Source organism: Jaculus jaculus, chromosome 8 (assembly GCF_020740685.1).
Source record: "Jaculus jaculus isolate mJacJac1 chromosome 8, mJacJac1.mat.Y.cur, whole genome shotgun sequence".
NCBI classification, from domain to species: Eukaryota; Metazoa; Chordata; class Mammalia; order Rodentia; family Dipodidae; genus Jaculus; species Jaculus jaculus.
Window position 1 is genome coordinate 61,563,806 of NC_059109.1, and position 20,794 is coordinate 61,584,599.

Below are 20,794 nucleotides of genomic sequence, written 5' to 3' on the forward strand. Positions count from 1 at the left end.
GCATGCACCACCATGCCTGGTCCTGCTAAGTTTTTTTAATATCAACACATATAGTTAAAAATAAACATCAATACTCCAGAGAACAAGAGATGTTTAATGGCTGTGAAAGTTGGGCTTAGAAAGGCTTTAAGGTGATGACATCTCAGGGAACATTTTCAGAATAGAACTATGAGGAACGCCCATGAGGGTGACAGGAAAGAGCTCAAGAATAAAGAGATGGAACCAGGAACACAGAATCATTTTAGTGTGACTAGTAAGAGATGGGGTAAATAGAGCTAAAAGCTGCCATAAGGGGCCTTAAACCCCAGATGTAGGATTTTAATGAAATCACATTAGCAGTGAAATCCCATTAATTACTACCTTTTTCCTTATAGCTTTTCCCTTTCATTTCAGAGACCAGAAATACCCTGAATAGGTTTCAAAGTTAGTCCTGAGCTCTTCCCAGTTGAAAAACAAAACAAAACACCCAGAAAGATAATGAACTATGTCAGTCACTTCCAACCACCCATTTCTCATCCATTACCTTGCCTTTTTTCTGTGCTGTACGCTGCCTCCATCAGCAAGATCCACTTAGTTGTTTCACATTCAGAGTGAATCCCAGGTCTGCCTGAATTCTCTCCCTCTTTCTGTGTTTCCTATAACATCTCTCAAGCTCAAAACACCATCTTTTGCTGTTTCTGCAAGAGGGCAGTAAGAAGGGTGTCCTTACTATTGCCCAAAAGTTCATCTGCTTGGAAGGTAGGAAATAAAAATCTGATCACAGAAAGAACTTACAAAGTAGTTGTTATAGAGAGGGAAGATATGCTCTTAAAAAAACATTAAAAATATAAAGCATATGTTTTTTAAAAAGCTTTTTATTTATTTGCAAACAGACACAGAGAGGAGAGAATGGGTAAACCAGGGCTACTTGCCACTGGAAACAAACTCCAGACACATGCCACTTTGTTCATCTGGCTTTACTTGGGTACTGGGGAACCAAACCCAGGCCATCATGCTTTGCAAGAAAACACCTTTAACTGCCAACTATCTGTCCATCCATAAAGCAAGTGTTTTGATGGTGGTTTGGTGGGCTGAGGAAACTTTCCATTTGTCCCAAGGTAGGATTTGAATTTTTCACTAAAGTAGATGCTTAACAAGAAAAGCAAAACCAGTGTTTGCACCCCAATGGATGAGGTTTCCTAGACACATCAGAATGGTTGTCAGAGTAGGTAATAGTTCACATTCTAGGTAAGTTCCTTCAAGAGTTCTTCAAAAGAGACAATGCCAAGACAGCCTGGATTTGACCTAACAGCTCCATCATATGGTGACCTTCTGAGAAGGAAAGTTATTCTGTACTTAGAAAACTTCACAGGATCCTTCAAACCATGCTTTCATTCTTCCTTTCCCAGTGCAGAGCAGGATTCTGGCAATCTGGTTGCTACTATTGCAAATGATGTGTCAGATAATCCAGGTCTCGTGACTCACTTCTGCAGTCCCAGCATGGGAAACCGAGGCAGGAGCACTAAGAGTGTAAAATTAGCCTGGACTACATACCAAGACCCTGTGTCAAAAAGCAACCACTTTGAAAGGATGCTTGACTAGCCTCTTTAGCATTTCCTATGCTTTTTTGCTGGCATGTTTGATGCTCTGTCTATAGTAGAGGTCCTGGAATGCTTGTAAAAACTCCAAACTACTAACTGGTTGGAACTTTCCTAATCCCTGTCTTCTAAAATGTCTTACTTTATGCCTATCAGTTCCTCCAATACATGAAATACACATTTCTCTGTCTCTCTTTTGCCCTTCCTTCCTCTTTTTCTTTCCTTGCTTCCTTCCTTCCTTGCTTCCTTCCTTCTTTTTTCCTTTTTGAGACTGCATCTCATATTGTCCCCAAGCTCTATCCTGGAGCTCCTATGCAGCTCAGTCTAGCTTTGAACAATGTTTGGCCTGCCCCTGCCTCCCAAATGCCAGGATTACAGGTATGCACCAGCATACCCAGCCCTTTTGCTGTATTTAAATTAAGTGACATGATTTGACTATGGTGAAAGGCTTTAATTTGTCCACTTACACAAGGATCTATCAGTAATTTCTGGCTGGGTCTATAGAGAACAATGATCACAATTTGGCTCTTACGAAATGAAACCTTTCTTTTCCTGGTACATTTCTGCCGCTCATCTGAGCACATAGCAGACTTTGAAAGATGACTCTTGCCTGGATTAGTTTCCTTTTGTGATAGAAAAATCTAAATTATTATAATTTCTGTGTAGCCATATCAGAACTTTCCAGTTTGAGGCAATGTGATTATGAAAAGAGCAACCTATTATAAATCCTATCTGAATGGAATATCCTATCTGATATAAATCACATAAAATTATAATCAAATCCTAGTAGAAAGGGTGGGTCATTAGGAAGCATGAGGAATAGAATAAACGCCTTCCAATAGGGTGTGGGATGTGCATGGTAGTCTGAGGATTCTCTAATATTGTGGTTCTATTCCAAGTCAGAGACTCTCCTGGATTGCTAAAATGAAAATGGAAAATGGTACATTTTCCTGATCCTAAAGAGAAGCATACAATTACCTGCAATCCTCCCTCGCTCACTTTGTTAGACCATGATTGACAATGCATCTGTGCAGTTGATCACATAACATAGTGCCTGAGCAGGAGCTCAGTAAATGTGCTATTGTGTTATTGGTGAAATCTCACTCTATATTTTCCTTTGCAGCAAGTGAGCAACAGATGAAGGTGGTGTGTAAGGAGTCCCCAAAGGAATACCTCCAGCCTTTCAAGGACAAGCTAGAGGAGTTCTTCCAGAAAGGTAGGAGGTTTATCAGTTGCACTTCTGGTATATGTTACAGTGTCTTTCATGCCACAATTCTGTCTCTAAGACCATTGGCCCTTGCATCCTGGCTAATGCCAAGCATCACCCTGGTTCCATTAATCCATCTTCCAATGATGGTGATATCCTTGGTGTGTATTGAGCTGCCCATAGCTTTTATATCACCTTTCATGTCCATTTTAGTACTTTAAATTCCTTACTGTTATTCCTGCTTTTGAAATATTTAATTTATTTTTATTAATTAGAAACTTTTTTGTATGGACAAATCATGTGTTGGTCCCATTCCCTTCATATTATCCTCTTATGTCCCCTCCTCCCTGCCCCCATTCCACTGAGGACCCTCCTCAGTGAGGTTACTCATATTCACCATGGGATTATAGGTTATGAATGCAGCAGTCACTGTGTGGAGGGCACAATGTCTCTGAACCCTGTGACTCTTATTCTGCTCCCATCTTCCACAATTTTCCCTGAGCCCTCACTGTTATGTTATAAGTCTCCTGTAGTGATGAGTTCTCACAATTTCTGGATTTCTGTTTTGATACATTTTGAGTGTCCTCAGTATCTGTCATCATCTCCCTGGCACAGGTTGTCAGGCTCATTGTGAGGGCAGCACTCGTGTTTAACTTGCCATTTCCCCCGTGGAATCCCCTGGACCCTGGCTGATGTGCAAGAGGTGGCTCATCTCAGGATATGGAGTCAGTTCCATTTTCTTGTCATGTTAATGTATTTTGGGCCTCCCAGTTTTTGCTGCCTTCTGGAAAAAGTAAAACAGACTCTCCAACTAAGAGTGAAAGCAGCATGGATTAAAGGGGATAAGCATAGTTAATTAAAAGAGATTTTCAAGGGTGTAGCCACTCTTTTGGCCAAAGACTAGTGGAAGCTTCTTAGTAGCATCTATAATCACTGTCTCTATTAGGATTCTGACTTGGTTCCCAGTACCAGCTATGAGTTCTTTCCCACTAAGCATGCCTCTTATCCAATCTGAGGTCAATTGGTTATCCACATAGGTGAGTGCCACTATTGTACAGATGTATACATTTTTCCTGGCTGATTGATTTCATATCTGTCAGAATCTCTTGCTTGTTCTCAACTTTGGTGATCATTTTCCCCTAGCAGCCCATGTAGCACTTTACAGCACTCTGAGGGCTAGCCTCCAAGGAGCTGGCTTCCTGCTTTTGAAGTATTTTGAAGGTTAACCATTTGGTCTCTTCCTGAATCTCTGTACATGTCACCTGAAAAATCCCAAGGTTTGTAGAGCCTTCTGCCTAAATGTGTGACCAGCACTGACAAGTGGAGAGTGAGTGTATCCTGGTCCTATGAGAACAGCAACCTGGAAACTTATGCTGATTCTTCATCTCAATAAATTAGGGTCTAGTGAAAATCATATATTATTTGGGACTATTAGCCTTTCACACTGATAGATTTCTTCTGCAGGTTTTGGTGTGACTCTGAAGCATTTGTTGATCAGGGTTAGTGAACATAAAAGTGAAATGCCTTTTTAGGTATTTCCTATTTTAATTTTTTTGAGTTCAGTTTAAGATATGAAAGAGAATAATTATGCAGTGTAAGTAAGGGACCTTTATTCATATGAGAAGACCAGAGGAAATGCACATAGACACCATCAGGGATATTTGCACGTGCTGTTCCTATTACTGAAAAGGCCACATGATACCACACCATCAACAAAAGACTGTTAAGTGGGGTCAGTTCACAAAGTATGGCTTTGGGAATTAACAGGGAAATTCTCAGTCCATGAGTCAAAGGAGCTCCACACCAGCTGCATCCTTCGTGCAGCCATCGCAGCTCCTTCCTCCACAACAAGGGACTGTTTGTGTGAAGCAGAATCCATAGTTGGCTATTACTGAGCCTCATGTATAATGGCAGTAATGTCATCAGGATCAGCACCATTTTGAGAGCAAATAATACCAACATCATCTGCTATGCAACTGTGATTAGGTGGGGATTTTAAAATATTTTATTTTTATTTATTTATTTACTTGAAAGAAAGAGAAGCAGAGAGACAGAGAGAGAGAATGGGCATGCCAGGGCCTCCAGCCACTGCAAATGAACTCCAGATGTATGTGCCACCTTGTGCATCTGGCTTACATGGGTCCTGGGGAATCAAACCGAGGTTCTTTAGCTTTTCAGGCAAGTGCCTTAACCACTAAGCCATCTCTCTAGCCCTTAGGTAGGTTTTATAGGTGACTTATTAAGGTAATTGTCTTGCATATGTATTTTTCCACTTGTGTACTATGGCCAGAAAAAAAAAGCATGAGATGCTTCATTTTGCTTACCCCTAACTCATAATGCCTGTTATATTTACCTATGTAGAATTAACTTGAAATGAGTTGCATGTAGACTGTGAGTCTGTAGTTATTCAATTGTTATTATTTTGTATCTGGAAAATTATGCATTGTGTATATTTAGGTTTTGTCTGCCTCCATATCATGATGGTCCTCTTTAAACCAGAAATATCTTAATATACTCACATTCCAAATTTAATTACTTTTTAAAAATAGAAGACAAGTACGAATAGATTAAACCTCAAGATTCATTGATACTTTGGAAGTTTTCACGTACCGAGTTTCTCAAGTAACTTCTGGACCAAGAAGCAAGGTCTGTTCTGCAAAAGCCCCTGAGCAGTGGTCCTTAGTCCTGCGGCACACTAGCTTTACTGGGGGTAGAAGGAGGACTTTTAAGTCTCAATACCCAGAACAACCCCCAGACCTACCACCAGCTTCTCTCGGGGGTGATCCTTTAGTGTTGGACTGGGTATTAGAATATTTTTATCACTATCCAGGGTCTTCAAATATGGATCTCAAGTTAAAGTTTCTTATTGTCTACTTTAGTTCTCTTTAATGTATATTTAGGAATATATATTCATAATCTGTTCTATGTAAGATCCTGAGACTACTAATATGAATTGTATTCCTTTATCCTGTCCCAAGGGCATTCTTATTAGACAAAGAACTACTGTGGAATATAGTTGGATCGTCTTTAACTGACAGATTTAACAGGAATAATATTAGATCAAGATTAAAACAAAATTTAGTCAAAAACAAGACACAATAGGAATTGAAAGGGAATATTACATTCTGTTTTTAAAAAAACTAAGAAAAGCTGGGCATGGTGGCACATGTCTTTAATCCCAGCACTTGGGAGGCAGAGGTAGGAGAATCATCATAAGTTCGAGGCCACCCTAAGACTCCTTAGTTAACTCCAGGAGAGCCTGAGCTAGAGTGAAACCCTACCTCTAAAACTAAGAAATATTGTGGGAGAATTGACTTTATGGGGTGAAAGTCCACTGAACAATAGCCTGGCTGTTGTTACCTTATTTAACTCAGTTTGTAAAAACAGTCTGGAATTGCACTGTCTGATATGCAGACACTGGCCACTTATGGCTGTTGAGCAACCTACAGCATGGTGAGTCACAATCCTAGATTTCCAAAAACCATGTAAAATAATTTCTTTCTGTTTTTGTAATATTGACTTATATTGTAGTATGAATACCTTGGGCACATTAGGTTAAATAAGTGAAATATATCATTAATATTAATTAATCTACATATATTTTTAAACTGTATCTACTAAGACAACTTATATCTCAGTTTGTGGTCCTCACTATATTGGAAGTACTAGTCTTCACAATGGTCCTTTCTCAGCTCTTCCTTTATGGTCCTCCACATGTTACAGCTCTACCTCTCAGCTTCATTATCACAGTACAGAGCTCCAAGCCCACTTTGCCTCTAGGTCTGTTTATCGGTTAGCAGCCAGTGAGAACTGCTTAAGAGACAGCACAGCACCACAACAGACCATGGCTCTAGGTTCAGAGGTGTATGTTCAGGATCTATGGCCAAGGATTACATGGTGCCTAAGTGAAGCATAACATGGTTTAGGGGCTGGGGCTTTACCAACTAGCAGGATTTACATGTGGAACATCTCTTGAATACTATTGGAATACCAAATAATATTCCCTTCTTAAAAAAAGAAATATTTTTTAGACTCCACCCTGCCAGCTCAGCTCCAACTCTTAGCCCCTCTGCTAGCTTGCACATGAGTCTGGATTTCCCCTCACCCAAGCCTGGCTGGGTAAGGGGAAAAGCATAAAACTGTTTCTTGGTTTGTATGGCTGTTCTGCTTGTCTCTGCTTTATAGTTTGGGGTAACTTCTCTCTTTGATCACGTGCATGATTTTCCTCTGGTTTCTGAATCTACCATGTACGGGTTCTTCCCAAGCTTCCAACACAAGCTCCTAGATTCTCTTTCCATGTGTCAGCAGCCTTACTCTAATCTCTTTTAAAAGCCTCAGTTCTCCCAGCTTTACTGTAATTTCTCTTTTAAAACCTCAGTTTCAGGCTGGAGAGATGGCTTAGCAGCTAAGGCTCTTGCCTGCGAAGTCTAAAGACCAGGTTCAATTCCCCAGTATCCACGTAAGCTACATGGACATGGTGGCTTATGTATCTGGAGTTTGTTTGCAGTGGCTAGAGGGCCTGGTACACCCATTCTCGCTCCCTCCCTCTCTATCTCTCTCCTCTCTCTATCTAACTCTCTCTCTCTCTCAAATAAATAAATAAATTCTTTAGAAGTCCCAGTTTGGGGCTGGAGAGATGGCTTCGTGGTTAAGGGGCTTGCCTATAAAGCCCAAGGACCATGTTCAACTCTCCAGATCCCTTGTTAACCAGACACATAAAGGTGAGTTAAGCACAAGGTCACACATGCTCACTAGATGGCACAAGCCTGGCATTAAATTGCAGTGACTGAGACCCTGGCCAACAATGTGTGCATGTGCGTTCTCGCTCTCTTTCTCTCTCTCTCTCTCTCTTAAAAAAAAAATCTCAATTTCTCTTAAATCTACATGCTTATGGCTCTACCCCAGATTTTCCCCCTCAAACCTCAATTTCTCTTAAGTGAATCTTATAAACTATACAGTGTTTCCAGAGGAGAGCATGTTTCCTAAACCCCACAATTTGTGATAGCTCCCTTAAATAAACCCCACAATTTGTGATTTCCCCTCAGTAAACTTCATAATTAATAATTTTAAATATTTTAAAATTAAATTAAATATATTTATTTAAGAGAGGGAGAGAGAGAGGGAAAAGGCACACACAGAACCTGTAGCCAATACAAACAAATTCCAGATACGTGCCACTTTGTGCATCTGGATTACGTGGGTACTGGGGGATTAAACCTGGTTCCATAGGCTTCACAGGCAAGTGCCTTAACTGCTAAGCCATATCTCCCACCCCTTGAACAAACATTTTGGCTCATAGTCTCATAGGTTTAGTCTGTGGCCACTTGACTGCATTGTTCCTGAACTGAGGTGAGACTGAGCATCATGGTGGGAAACATGTGGAAGATACTGTACTACCTTCTTTTGCACATAGCTATTTTACTACATAGAAAATGTAAAATTCTCTACCTGACACCAGTATACATTACTTACTTGGAGTATTTTATGTTTATATTTTATGGCAATTTTATATAATAATACTTATCTTATTCCCTATTCATTGTAAGTGGCCCCATTGTTACCTATGCTGCTAAAGAAAAAGATTGCTGACCAATAAGCCATGACATGTATATTACAAGTCCCCCACATTAGAAATGCTGAAATGTGAACATTCCATCAGCCATGGAGTTGACATAATATGACACTATAATTATGTCTGTAGAGTCAGAGAGGAAGAGTGTCCAACACTCCAGGGTAGGCTACAGAAAAGTTTCAGCAAAGGAAATCCTTTTTTGGTAAGACTTGAAAAAGAGTCAGAGGTGCTGCTGACAGTGACAGTAAAAACTGACTCTGAGTATTTCTCTAGGGTAGTCCTATGGCAGAGAAGATCCTATCACCTTTCCCTTCTTCCTCTGACTACTGTGTGTACAAATGAGGAATTTTCACAGGACAGGCTAGGAAGAGCATGCCATACATAAGGAGATATTGAAAATCTCAGGAGGATAAAAGATGTGATGTGCTTAGTGTTGTCATCAGCTCCACATTGCTGAGACGAACATCCCAGCACACAGTTGATGGGAGGAACAGGTTTATTTCAGCTTACAGATCCATGGCAGAAGAAGCATTTCCTTACATCCAAGCAGAGAGAGACAACTGCAAAAAGCAAACACCAAGAAGTAGTGAGCACAACCCTCCCCCAAGTTCAAACTGCTCTTTATACCTTTGGGCTGGACCCAAGGAGCCACCCTCAGTGACATGCCCTCTGTAGCAGGGATCTGCCTGCTAGAGACTAAAGTTGTAAGCACAATTTTAATAATTAAAAAATAAAAACTGAGTCTATGAGGCTAGACATTTACACTACCACATTTCAATTACCACACTTGGGGGTGGCAAGAGACATGGTTCGGCCTGGTCATTGGGCTTATGTGAAGAACTCAAGACCAAAAAGGAGAGGACAGTCGCCACAGGACTTGCTAAAGAACCTGACTTTTATATTGTCCCAACAGAAGATGTTGAAGAATATTGTGCACAGAAATGACGAGCTCATGCTGGGCTTGTTTGTCTAGTGTTGTTGTGTGCAACTTGGAATCAGTAAATTTATTATATTTAAGAGAATTGAAAGAATAAAAGGCTAGCAAAGTGTTAAGCTAAAACAATGGTGGTAAAGGTCAGAAAGGCGAAGGCATATTAACAAATAAGCTACATTAGAAGGGTCACAAGTGTAAAGCAAAACAGGACACAGGGATAGCTCTCCCTTTCTTGCTTGGACAACTCATTGGATATGGACAAAGAAGTCTAGATTTGGAGTAGAAGCAGCTTTGGCTGTGTGTTCTTGGACATTCACATGTTACACACAAGTAGAGATGTTGGGTCCATGGGAGAGACCTGTGAGACTTTGGAGGTAGCAGGTCAGGGTAGTAGAATGAATGTGATGATCCAAAGGAAGGATGTAGAATGAGAAGGTGCCTGAAGGGTCAGAGCACCTGACTCAGGGTCACATTAGAACTTTAACTGAGAAAAGTTGCTTTAGAGTGGACTATTCCATAAGAAAGCTGCTTTTCTACTAGAGATCTTCCAATAAAATCTTAGGCAATTGAGTTTTGTATGCCTGAAAAGTCACATTCGTTGTGATTCAAATTGATTCATGATTAGGATTACTTTTACATAAAGTGTAGTGCAGTTCTTGTAACGATGATGGCTTAGTTTTTCATTTGTAAATCATTTCCTGTTGCCACATGAGAGTGGAAATGCTGCGTTTGTCTTCTGTCATCCTTCCTTTCTCCAAATGCCCTTAAATAGTGTTGACAAAGCCATGGTACTTACCCTCATCTAATCTTCATTTCCTGAGCAGAACTGAAAGTGATTTTAATGGCACCACTTTTCTGGGTTGCAATCCCCATGGCATTTAAACTTTTTGCCTTACATGTTTTCTTCTCTTCCACAGTAGGCTCTTGTCGATTCTAATTTACAGCTCAGTTTTAAACAATCTTGTGCAGGCGTTTTGTTTCATTTTGTTTTAGCTCATGCTTTCCCACCCTCAGATCAAACATGGTCATAATGATATGGTCTTCAAAAATGTGATGCTCACATTAAACCTCCCCATAAACATGGCAGGGATCCTGTAATTGAAAGAAGGCACAGAGTAACTGATTAGATCCTTAGTATAGATTGTGTAGGTGGTCTTTTCTTGCTGTTAAATTGGTCATTTATATTTACAGCTTTGGCAAGGAGGGCTGTAACTTAAACTGGCTCTAATACCAGCACTCTCCCACACTTGGCCTTATCTCTCTCTGTTAATTTTACCTGGTATTCATGAAGAATGTCAAATTCAAAGTTACTCTGAATGAACCCTTATGGTCTTACTTTCTCTGAGATTATTTGACCAGCTGACACAATATTCTTCTTAGTGTCAAGAAATCATTTTCTAAGGAAAAAATAAGCTTTAAATTTACCAAGCTAAAATCAAACAAAGGGTAGGCCTAGTTCTGATTCTCCACATTGTATGCAGATAATTACAATATACAAATGGCTATATACTCTGTGACGGTTGGGATTATGGCTCTCTGACCCTGTTCACTTTCTCTGAGCCTATAACAGAGGTTCGGTCTGATGTGTATCAAACATTAATCACAGGTGTAGTGGTGCACGCCTTTAATCCCAGCACTCAGGAGGCAGAGGTAGGAGGATCACAGTGAGTTTGAGGCCACCCTGAGACTACATAGTAAATTCCTGGTCGGCCTAGGCTAAAGCAAGACCCTACCTCAAAAAAAAAAAAAAAAAAAAAAGATCACTATTTGCTGAATTCATACACAACAGCCTGAATTGTGTACTTAGTGGCCATTTGTATTTCACTCATGATTTTCCTGTTTAAATTCTTTCAGAATTAGTAAAAGGTGGAGTCTATTAAGGAACATGCTTGGTCTATAATGTACTGTGGTATTTAGACCTCATATATTCTGGGATGGCAATATGACTCAGTGGCTGTGCTTCCTGTTCAAGCATGAAGGCCTAAGAAGGCCTTAAACAGTCCAAGTTCAAATCTCTAGAACCCACACAAACAGATGGGCATGGCCACACATGACTTTAATCCAAGTCCCACAAAGGGGAGCCAGGACCAAGGAATCTCCTGGCTCACAAAAACAACAAACTCTGAAATCGGTGTGAGACACTGGCTCAAACAAGAACAGTTGGAAGAGCACAGGAGTTAGACACAGATATTCTGCTGTGGTCTCCACAGGCCAACACATGGAGTGCCACAGGGCACATACATGTGTATATACCACACATACCACATTGCATACAAACATACACACACGGACACAGCAAAATGAATGGCTGTGTTGGGCATATGCATGTAACAAGAGCAGGTGATATGTAACTTCCTCACATCAACCTCTGGGCTGTAGAAATAAAACTAGCTGAGTCATTGCTCTCAGCAGTTATGAAGAAGAAACAGTGATCTGGACATTATGACCTATGAAAGGAAATAAATCTTCACATTGTTCACAGTGCTTATGCCAGGAAGAACTATGACTTGGGATGAGCACTGATGCACCAAAATGGGTTCTTGTACATCTCATGATGACTCAAGAAAGTGCCAGCAGGGATGGCTTCAAATGTCACCAGATGACCAAAAGTTAGAGAACATGTTGTGAGTTCTAGCCTCCTAAAGTAACAGAGTATTAATTCTGGGAGGGTGGAAAAGCTGTCTTATCAGAGGCTCCTTAAGTAGTTAGTTTGGATTTTTTAATTTAATTTATTTTTAGAAATTTCTGCAGAAAGTTCATGTTTTCCCTAAAGAAAAGTTCTTTACTTTCTCCCCTTTTCCCTATTCTCACATTCCTTTTCCTTTTTCCCACACCTCCTATTATCTTCCTGTTATCTGTAATATTTTTCTAAAAACCAGGTGTCCAGTTGGCTTTTTCGGTAAAGTACTTGCCTTCCAAGCATGAGGACATGAGTTTGAGCTTCCCATTAAAAAAAATAATAAAACTAGGCATGGCAGTGACCTTTTGTTATCCCAGTGCTGGAAAGGCAGAGAAAGGTGGATTTCTGGGGCCCAGTGGCAAGCCAATTTCCCTGTAGAGCTCCAGACCAATGAGTAAGCCTGCCTCAAAAAAAAAAAAAAAAAAAAAAAAGAGGTGGCTAGCACCTGAGGAATGACATTTAGTGATCCGAGGTTGCCCTCTGACCCCACATACACATATGTGATTGTGCACTTTCACACATATGAACACTCAAGGAAATACATGGATGAGCAACAGAGAAGGCAGTTGAAGATTTCTTCTAGTCTCCACACACATGTGCACATCTGCACACATACACACATGCATATGTCACTGTACCACACATAATTTACACACATACACACACACACACACACACACACACACACACACACACAAGTGTCCATGCCTAATCACAGGGTAGGACCAAATATCAGTCATTTATATATCAAGACCATTGTCAGAATTTCATCTTTTTAGGAGCAATTTGCCTTAGAAAACTAACTCTAATTTTTTTTAATTTCCTTCCTCTGGCTGTTTTTTGTTTTGTTTTGTTTTGTTTTGTTTTGTTTTGTTTTGTTTTGTTTTGTTTTGTTTTGTTTTGTTTTTTTTGAGAAAGGTCTCATGTAGCTCATGCTGGCCTCAATCTCACTGTGTAGCTGAGGATGAACTTGAACCACCTGATTCTCCTGCTTCGGCCTCCTGACTGCTGAAATTACAGGCATATGTTCCTAACTCTAATTCTTGAAAGAATAGTTTGTCCTTGTTTATAAGCAGTGTCTCAGAACTCCATATAAGTGGGAGGTGGTATTAGTAAGGTCTAGAGAGAAGTCAAGCAAATATTGTTACCTTGTCTTGGGTCTTCTCTCTGCTCCAGCACCAGATAATTAAGCCCGTAATCAAAGTCACATTCAGTGATGCACCCGCTACTCCAAGCACATGACACTGGACACTTTCATTGCTTTATTGGAACAGGCACTATAACTTCAAGTCATCTTTACAAATGTGAGTAAGGCCTGGAGCCATGTGAATATTAATGTGTTACTAGGACCTGCTTCTCCCTTCCCTCATGGAAAAATTTGCTGTCCTTTACCACAGTTCTGAAGCTATAAGCACCAAAACCCCTTGTTGATAAGGAAGAAGTTGGGGACAAGTGACTTGGGCTCTTTCTTTCTATGTGTATGCCTTTTCTAGGCATGGCGGTGACCTTTTGTTATCCCATATTTTCCCTTTCCATATTCCCTTCCCATATTCCGCTTATCCCTTTTGAAAAAAAATAGAATCCACCTCTGAAGTTTCAATCTTTATGCGGAGCTAAGCTATTCCAATTACTCTTCCTGTCATACTTATATACGGTTAAGTGCTTGCCTGTCAAGCCTAAGGACCCCAGTTTGAGGCTCGATTCCCCAGGACCCACGTTAGCCAGATGCACAAGGGATGCACACGTCTGGAGGTCCTTTGTAGTGGCTGGAGGCCCTGGCATGCCCATACTCTACCTATCTATCTGCCTCTTTCTCTGTCTGTCACTCTCAAAGAAATAAATTAAAAAAAAAATTTTTTTTTAAACTCCCTAAAATGTAAGTCTATTTCACATATTCTTTTTGACAGCAATACTTCTGTACATGTTTACATTATGATGTAAGAAGCATGAGACCTTAGTATGAGGCCTACCACTTAAGAAATCTCTGTGCATGATGCAGTATAGTTAAGTATAGGTACAATAAAATAAATATGTGTTTTAAGTTCCAAATGAAGTGGAGAGTTTACTAGGCTAGAAGTTAGGAGGTTTTATATTGAGCATGAATGAGTTTTGCCACTTCAGTGTATCTGACCTTTCTTCTCTTGTCTATAAGGTGATATTTTATATTACAGTACAGTGTCATGAACTATATGAGCCATAAAACATTAATGTTCATTAGTGTTCATTTACAACATTTAGTTTCCATTGTCAATCTCTATGGGAAATTGTTTTAAGTTCAACTGGGGAGTAGACAAGCTGCTGTGTGACCTACCAGCTGAAGTGGGTTGCTTCATGTAAGCCTTGCAGCAATCCTTTGAGACAGATTTTGTCACCCTAACTCTTCAGGCAAAGAAATTGAGTTTGAGTAGTTTGTTAACTTTCTAATACATAGTCAATCTGATCTCATCCCCGGTATTGTCCTGTGCCATTCTGGTAACTTTTAAAGTCACTCATTCTCTCTGTGCCAAGATTTTTTGGATTAAAAAAATAAGCTTTTATATCACCTCAATTAAAATAGAAAAAGCAGGGCTGGAGAAGATGTCTTAGTGGTTAAGGTGCTATCCTGCAAAGCCAAAGGACCCTGGTTCAATTCCCCAAGACCACGTTAGCCAGATGCACAAGGGGCTCATGTGTCTGTAGTTCATTTGCAGTGGCTGGAGACCCTGGCGCTCCCATTCTCTCTCTCACTCTCTCTTTCTCTACCTCTTTCTCTCTCTCTCTCTCTCTCAAATCAATAAATAAGATATATTAAATTTAAAAAATAAAATAGAAAAAGCAGAGCAGTAGACTTGCCACAACCTAGGATAATAGCCTAACCTGGGAGACCCTTCCCAGGAGTCTAATAAACAACCTTACTTATCTTCCCAATAATTACAACAAAATTTCAGTAATAAATTCTAAGAAAAAAAACAGCTTGTGATGACAAGGATGTGAGTATTCTGTGGAATCAATATTGAGCTCTGCATCTTGCATAATAGTTACTTTCATGATAAATTATACCAAGTAATGGTTGGCCCATAGCAACTTCCTCTTGAAAGGAAACTTCAAGAAACTATGGCAAGGTTTTAATCACAGCAGGCGCAGTCACATGCCTCCTCTCTCACTAAAGTTCTTGTTGTCTTTTTGTGATGGAAGAACTTAACATTTATCTTGCCTTTTGCAAGTTATTTTGCAAATTATCATACAATACATGATTCTGTAGAGAATTTACAACGATGGAAAGGTCACATTATTTCTAATCATTCAGGTCTGTTTCTTCTCTGAGCTTATTTATCTTTAAAAAAATAATTGTGAAAGCCCTAGTAGGGTCCCAGGGCATATGAAAAGTATTTAGCTATTATCCTGACACTGTATGTATTAGCCACTCCTGCTGTTACGTTCTCAGTCATTCTCCACAGTCTCATTAGATGGTTCAGGGAGTGGGGTTCAGGAAACCACACAGGTTTCCTTACCCAATGGCATATTGAGTGCTGGTACCAATTCCAAATGAAAATATTTAACTACAGAAGGCTATATTCACTGTGAGAAGGAAGATCATGCTTATCTCCTCTAAAAGTTAGCCAAAACTGCCAAGCATATCTGGATTTATCTTGGACTTAAAGTTTCCATTTTGTTGTAATTTGTGTATCAAAGTAAATATAATTAGCATAAAAATTAGGTAAGTAAGTAAAGTGAGCATGTTAAAAAGGCACTGAGGGGACAGATTTTGTCCACAGTTGTAGAAAATGTAATTGTAATCACTGTGGTTACATCTTAATGACAGAAGAGATGTTCCATCAAAGATGCCATGCCTTAGGGATCACAAACCATAGCTACCAAAATCCACAATATTACCACCTAGTGGCCACTGATTTGAACTGCAAACATTTGATTTTTGGGATCTAGTGTAGGTACTTTGTCCTAATGACCTAAAATGATAGGAAATGGCAATAAATGCCACAGAACTAACAAATTTAGTTTTCCTTTGAAACTGCAACACTAGTCAATGTCTACTTTCTAGCAGATTAGAAGAATGATGAAAACTTGCTTTTACATTTTTTTTCATTTGTGTGTGTATGTGTGTTCATGTGGGGGGGGTGCACCTTTGCATATGGATGTGCATACATGTGTGCATAGGCATGGGCAGCCAGAGAACAACCTCAAGTGCCATCCTCAGGAACACTGCTCTATTCCTTTCAGACAGGGTCTCTCATTGGCCTGGAGCTCTCCAATTAAGCTAGACTAGCAAGTCAGAGAGGCCCAGTGTTCCTTCTTTTCTGCACCTCCACTGCTTGAATTACAGGTGTCCGCCACCACACCTGGCATTTTACACAGTTTCTAGATATTGAACTCAGGTTCTCTTGCTTGTGAAGCAAGTACCTTAACAAGTGAACTGTCTCCCCAGCCCTTCTCCCCCGATCCCCCAGATAGGTTTTTCACTTTAGCCAGGTTGACCTGAAATTCACTAGGTAGTCTCAGGCTGGCCTTGAACACATAGCAACTCTTCTGCCTCTGTCTCCTGAGTGCTGGGATTAAAGGCATGCACCACCACGCTAATTTTCCATATTAGAATCTGACTTTAAAAGGTTATAAAATGAGGCTAGAGAAATGATCATTTAGTACTTAGTCCTTTTGTTAGGCCTTTGAGTTAAGAACAGATATATCTGTTTCTGGTAGTGCTGTCTATAAATTTTATTTATAGTATTTTTCTTCTGGAAATTAAAAATATACATTTGAGGGGCTGTGAAGTTGACACAGTAGGTGAAGCACTTGCTACACAAGTATGAGGAGTGGATCCCCAGCACCCACATAAATTCTGGGGCAGCCTCCTGGAATCCTAGCATTTGGAGAGCAGAAACGAGAAATTTCCAGGATCCTTAGGGCAAGCAGGCTAGCTAGACTGAACTGGAGACCTCTAGGTTCAAATGAGAGACCCTGCTTCCATAAATAGAGTGGAAATTGATCAAGGAGGACATGTGACATCAACTTCTGGCCTCTACATGCATACATACATGCAGGCACACTCACACACGTGCAAATACACATGCATACATACCACATAACATTTGCAAAAAAATGTATTTTTAGGGCTGGAGAGATGGCTTAGTGGTTAAGCGCTTGCCTGTGAAGCCTAAGGACCCCAGTTCAAGGCTCGGTTCCCCAGGTCCCACGTTAGCCAGATGCACAAGGGGGCGCATGTGTCTGGAGTTCGTTTGCTGGAAGTCCTGGCGCGCCCATTCTCTCTCTCTCCCTCTATCTGTCTTTCTCTCTGTGTCTGTCGCTGTCAAATAAATAAATAAAAAATTTTATTTAAAAAATGTATTTTTAGTAGATCAGAACACTTTTAAGTAGGAATACACAGTTTTTCTCACGGTAGCAAATATGTAATGTCAGTTCATGCCCCTTCATAATTTTAACCAAACTTGAATGTTTACCTTCCTGAATTCAAATTTTGATAGTTCATTCTTTTTCCACCTGGAAAAAAAAGGCTTTTGCTGTGGACTACTTCACCTCCCGCTCTAGAATTCACAAAATTGTTGGCATCCAAATTATTCATTGAAATAACCAAAGCATCTGCTTATTGAGGCCACTAAACTCTCTACTTGAAATTACGTCATTCCCAAGATGGTACTATTCTTCTTTTAAGATCTTCCCTCTAGTTTCATAATTCTAGAATGGAGCCTAGTATATAATATACATGTGTGACCCTGTGCTTTCTTAATCTTAAGCTTCCTCTGGCATTGGTTTCTGGTTTGTCCTCATGGCTGTGGCATTAACTATAATTGTTCTGAGCTTCATGTGGTGAAATGGGCTCCAGCATGTCAACAGCAATTAATGAAGCTAGATAATCCTGGATAAGATTCAAGGGGTGGGTTTTGCATCTCTTTTAAATTGTTTTCTTGCTTGTATTGTACTCTCCTGGAAGACTATAGTACAAAGAGAACTGAATTTAGAAATATAAAAACATGAGTTAAAATCTCTTTCTAACTTTCTGACTTTGGAAAACTTACTTTATCAAAACAAGGATGAGTTCCCTCATCTCAAAGATAGAGGTAATAGCACAAACCTTATATGTAAGGTCATTACAACTGGCAAGTCAACTTAAAACATTGTCAGCCATCAGGCACAGTATCCAATATAATCCCATTCCCCTCCATTCAAATTCCCTTGTGCTGTGCTTCCATTTCTTAGGCAAAGTCAGAATTTGATTTCATAGAAGATACTGCTCATCATGAGTTCCTCTTTTGCCATACTAGCAGAGAATGTTGTTCAAACTGTTCATTAAATGTAACTTAAAACTTGATCTCTAAGTTTTCATTTTCCCCTAACTTGAAAAGCATTACATTTCTGCTAGATCTTACTGTGCTCTGAGCTCTGTACTCTTTTCTATAGATACAATTATGAGCAAGGTGCACTCAGTTTTTTGCACCTGGAGCTTGAATTTATCTGTGAAGATTTAATTATAGCCTATAGTATTAGTTGTGTAGTGTGTGCCCTGGTTATTCAGTGCTACATTACCTGCTGACAACTCATTACTTTTATACTTCTGTGGACTGACAAGACTCAATTGCTTAGTTATTGCTAGCTTGGAGTTAGGTAGTAACTAGAAATAGGATATTTTGTTTGTTTGGTTGTTTTTTGTTTGTTTGTTTTTATCAAACATTTCATTGAAAACTCTGTAAGTATAGACAGTAGACCATGATAATGTCCTCCCGCCACCCTAGTTTTCCTCCTCCCAAATCTACCCTCCATTGAATCCCCTCTTCTTTCTTTTTAAATATGTTTTATTTAGTTGAGAGAGAGAAAGAGGCAGAGAGAGAGAATGAGCATGCCAAGGCCTCCAGCTACTGCAGATGAACTCCAGATATATGTACCCCCTTGTGCATCTGGGTTATGTGGGTCCTGGAAAATTGAACCAGGATCCTTTGGATTTGTACACAACTGCCTTAACCACTAAGCCATCTCTCCAACCCAATTTATTCTTTCCAATTTAGACTCTCTGTTAATTTGATGTCATTATTTTTCCCTCCTATTATTAAGGTCTTGTGTAGGTAATGTCAGGCACTATGAGGTGATGAATACTAAGGCCACTTTGTATCTGGAGGACAGCATTGTAAACAGTCCTACCCTTCCTTTGGCTCTTATATTCTTTCTGACAGCTCTTTTGTACTGAACCCTGACTCTTGAAAGGTGTGATAGAGACATCTTACTTAGTACTGAACACTACACTCTCACTGTTTTTCAGTACTGTGGTGAATATTGAGTCACCCCAGGAGCCACTGCCATCTAAAATGATACACTTTTAATCTAAATGTGAGAGTAGAATTAATATATGGGCATAAACATAAGTGTTTAAAGGGCATTTGGGTAGGCATAATATATCCATTTACCCAGACAACAGTAGTCATTACTCCCCTAGGGTTTATGACCTCATCAGCCTTTGACCAGGTTTTCAGTACCAGGCATGTATTTCCTCCCATGGAGTGGGCCTCCAGACCAATTTGAGAACAGTTAGTTCCCCCCTCCATAACAGACATGCCACCATTGCGCCAGTTGGCACATTTGGCCTGGCTGGCCAGCCATACGGCTTGCAGGGGCCACTGCTGTTTTAAGCTGTAGGTGATTTCTCTCTTCCAACGGGCTGCTTGCTGCATAGCTGTGACTAGCACTCTTACTCTTACATGTGGTCAGCAGGGAGGAGATTAGAACTGCAGTCATCTGAAAGTGGCTTCTTCATATGCATGTCTGATTCTGAGCAGGGATGGAAGGGATGTTTGAGGCAGGCTAGGCATTTCTGAGAATCCATGCAACCACTCCACATGGCTTGGACTTTCTCCCACAGTATGATGATCTCAAGATAAATGGCTTTTCTGTAAGCAAATTGGCTTTTCCTTTGGGGGGGGGGAGATGGGAGATGTTTTTAAAAAACAGTAAAGATAAGACTTTGTGTATTTTCAGTTAAAGAAATCATTACCCAACCCAGTTCCAAGGTAGTGAAACAAAGGCTGTACTTGCAATAAAAGAACAACACATATGCAGTGAGGGAAAGAACTGATTTGGGTCATCTTGGAGGCAAGCAATCACAATAAATAACTGGCTCTTGCAGATTCCCACCTCTTGATAGCTGGACTGTCAATGAGCAGGTTCTGGCTTGCACTTGGTCCATCCAAATTTATGAAGCTGGCCATTTGTACTGGCCCTAGGAGAGAGCTAAATATGGTCCTCAAAGATCAGATAATAGCAAAACATATTTGCTTGTCTGATCCTTTTAACATCCTCAGGACAGATGGTCTTTCCAGGAAAGGAGACTTTATCATTCTTCTCACTCATGCTTTTTATTTCTCAGTTTCTACATGGGGAGAAACATAAGCCATAAATACTATCTTTACATGCTCAACACTACAAAGTAACTCACATGTTCATGACTATCTTAGAACATAAGAATCATCACCATCAGCCAGAATGTAGTTGCAGGCACTTAAAGTCCAATTTGCCAAAGCTTATGCACCATTTCTGAGATGTTCTCTTTGGAGTTAGAATCTGATCAGTCCTCTGAGAGGTTTATACTTCATGTACTGAATGGAATAGACTTCATCCTTCTTTTTCCCAAGCAGCCCTAAATTTCTCTTATAAGCCCTTTTCTGCAAGTGTACAATATTCTTATTTTAGTATGGTTTTATACTAAATGGAAGGAAGGGAGGGAAGCACAAACATGAGAAAGAAGAGAAAGTTTAAGCTTAATTCATGATAACTGCTGCTCAATTTAAGATCTAGATTTAAGTTTTTTCAATACTTTTCAAAAGAA

General features: G+C 39.9%; 1 protein-coding gene across 4 annotated transcripts in view; it reads left to right on the forward strand.

Moving 5' to 3' along the window:
* Fmn1 (formin 1) overlaps nt 1–20,794 on the forward strand; it is a 434,422-nt gene that overhangs the window by 328,477 nt on the left and 85,151 nt on the right. For all 4 annotated transcript variants that reach the window (XM_045156457.1, XM_045156456.1, XM_004669715.2 and 1 more), the window contains one exon: nt 2,701–2,793. In XM_045156457.1, the coding sequence (XP_045012392.1) occupies nt 2,701–2,793 (93 nt within the window). The remainder of the gene's footprint in view (nt 1–2,700; nt 2,794–20,794) is intronic.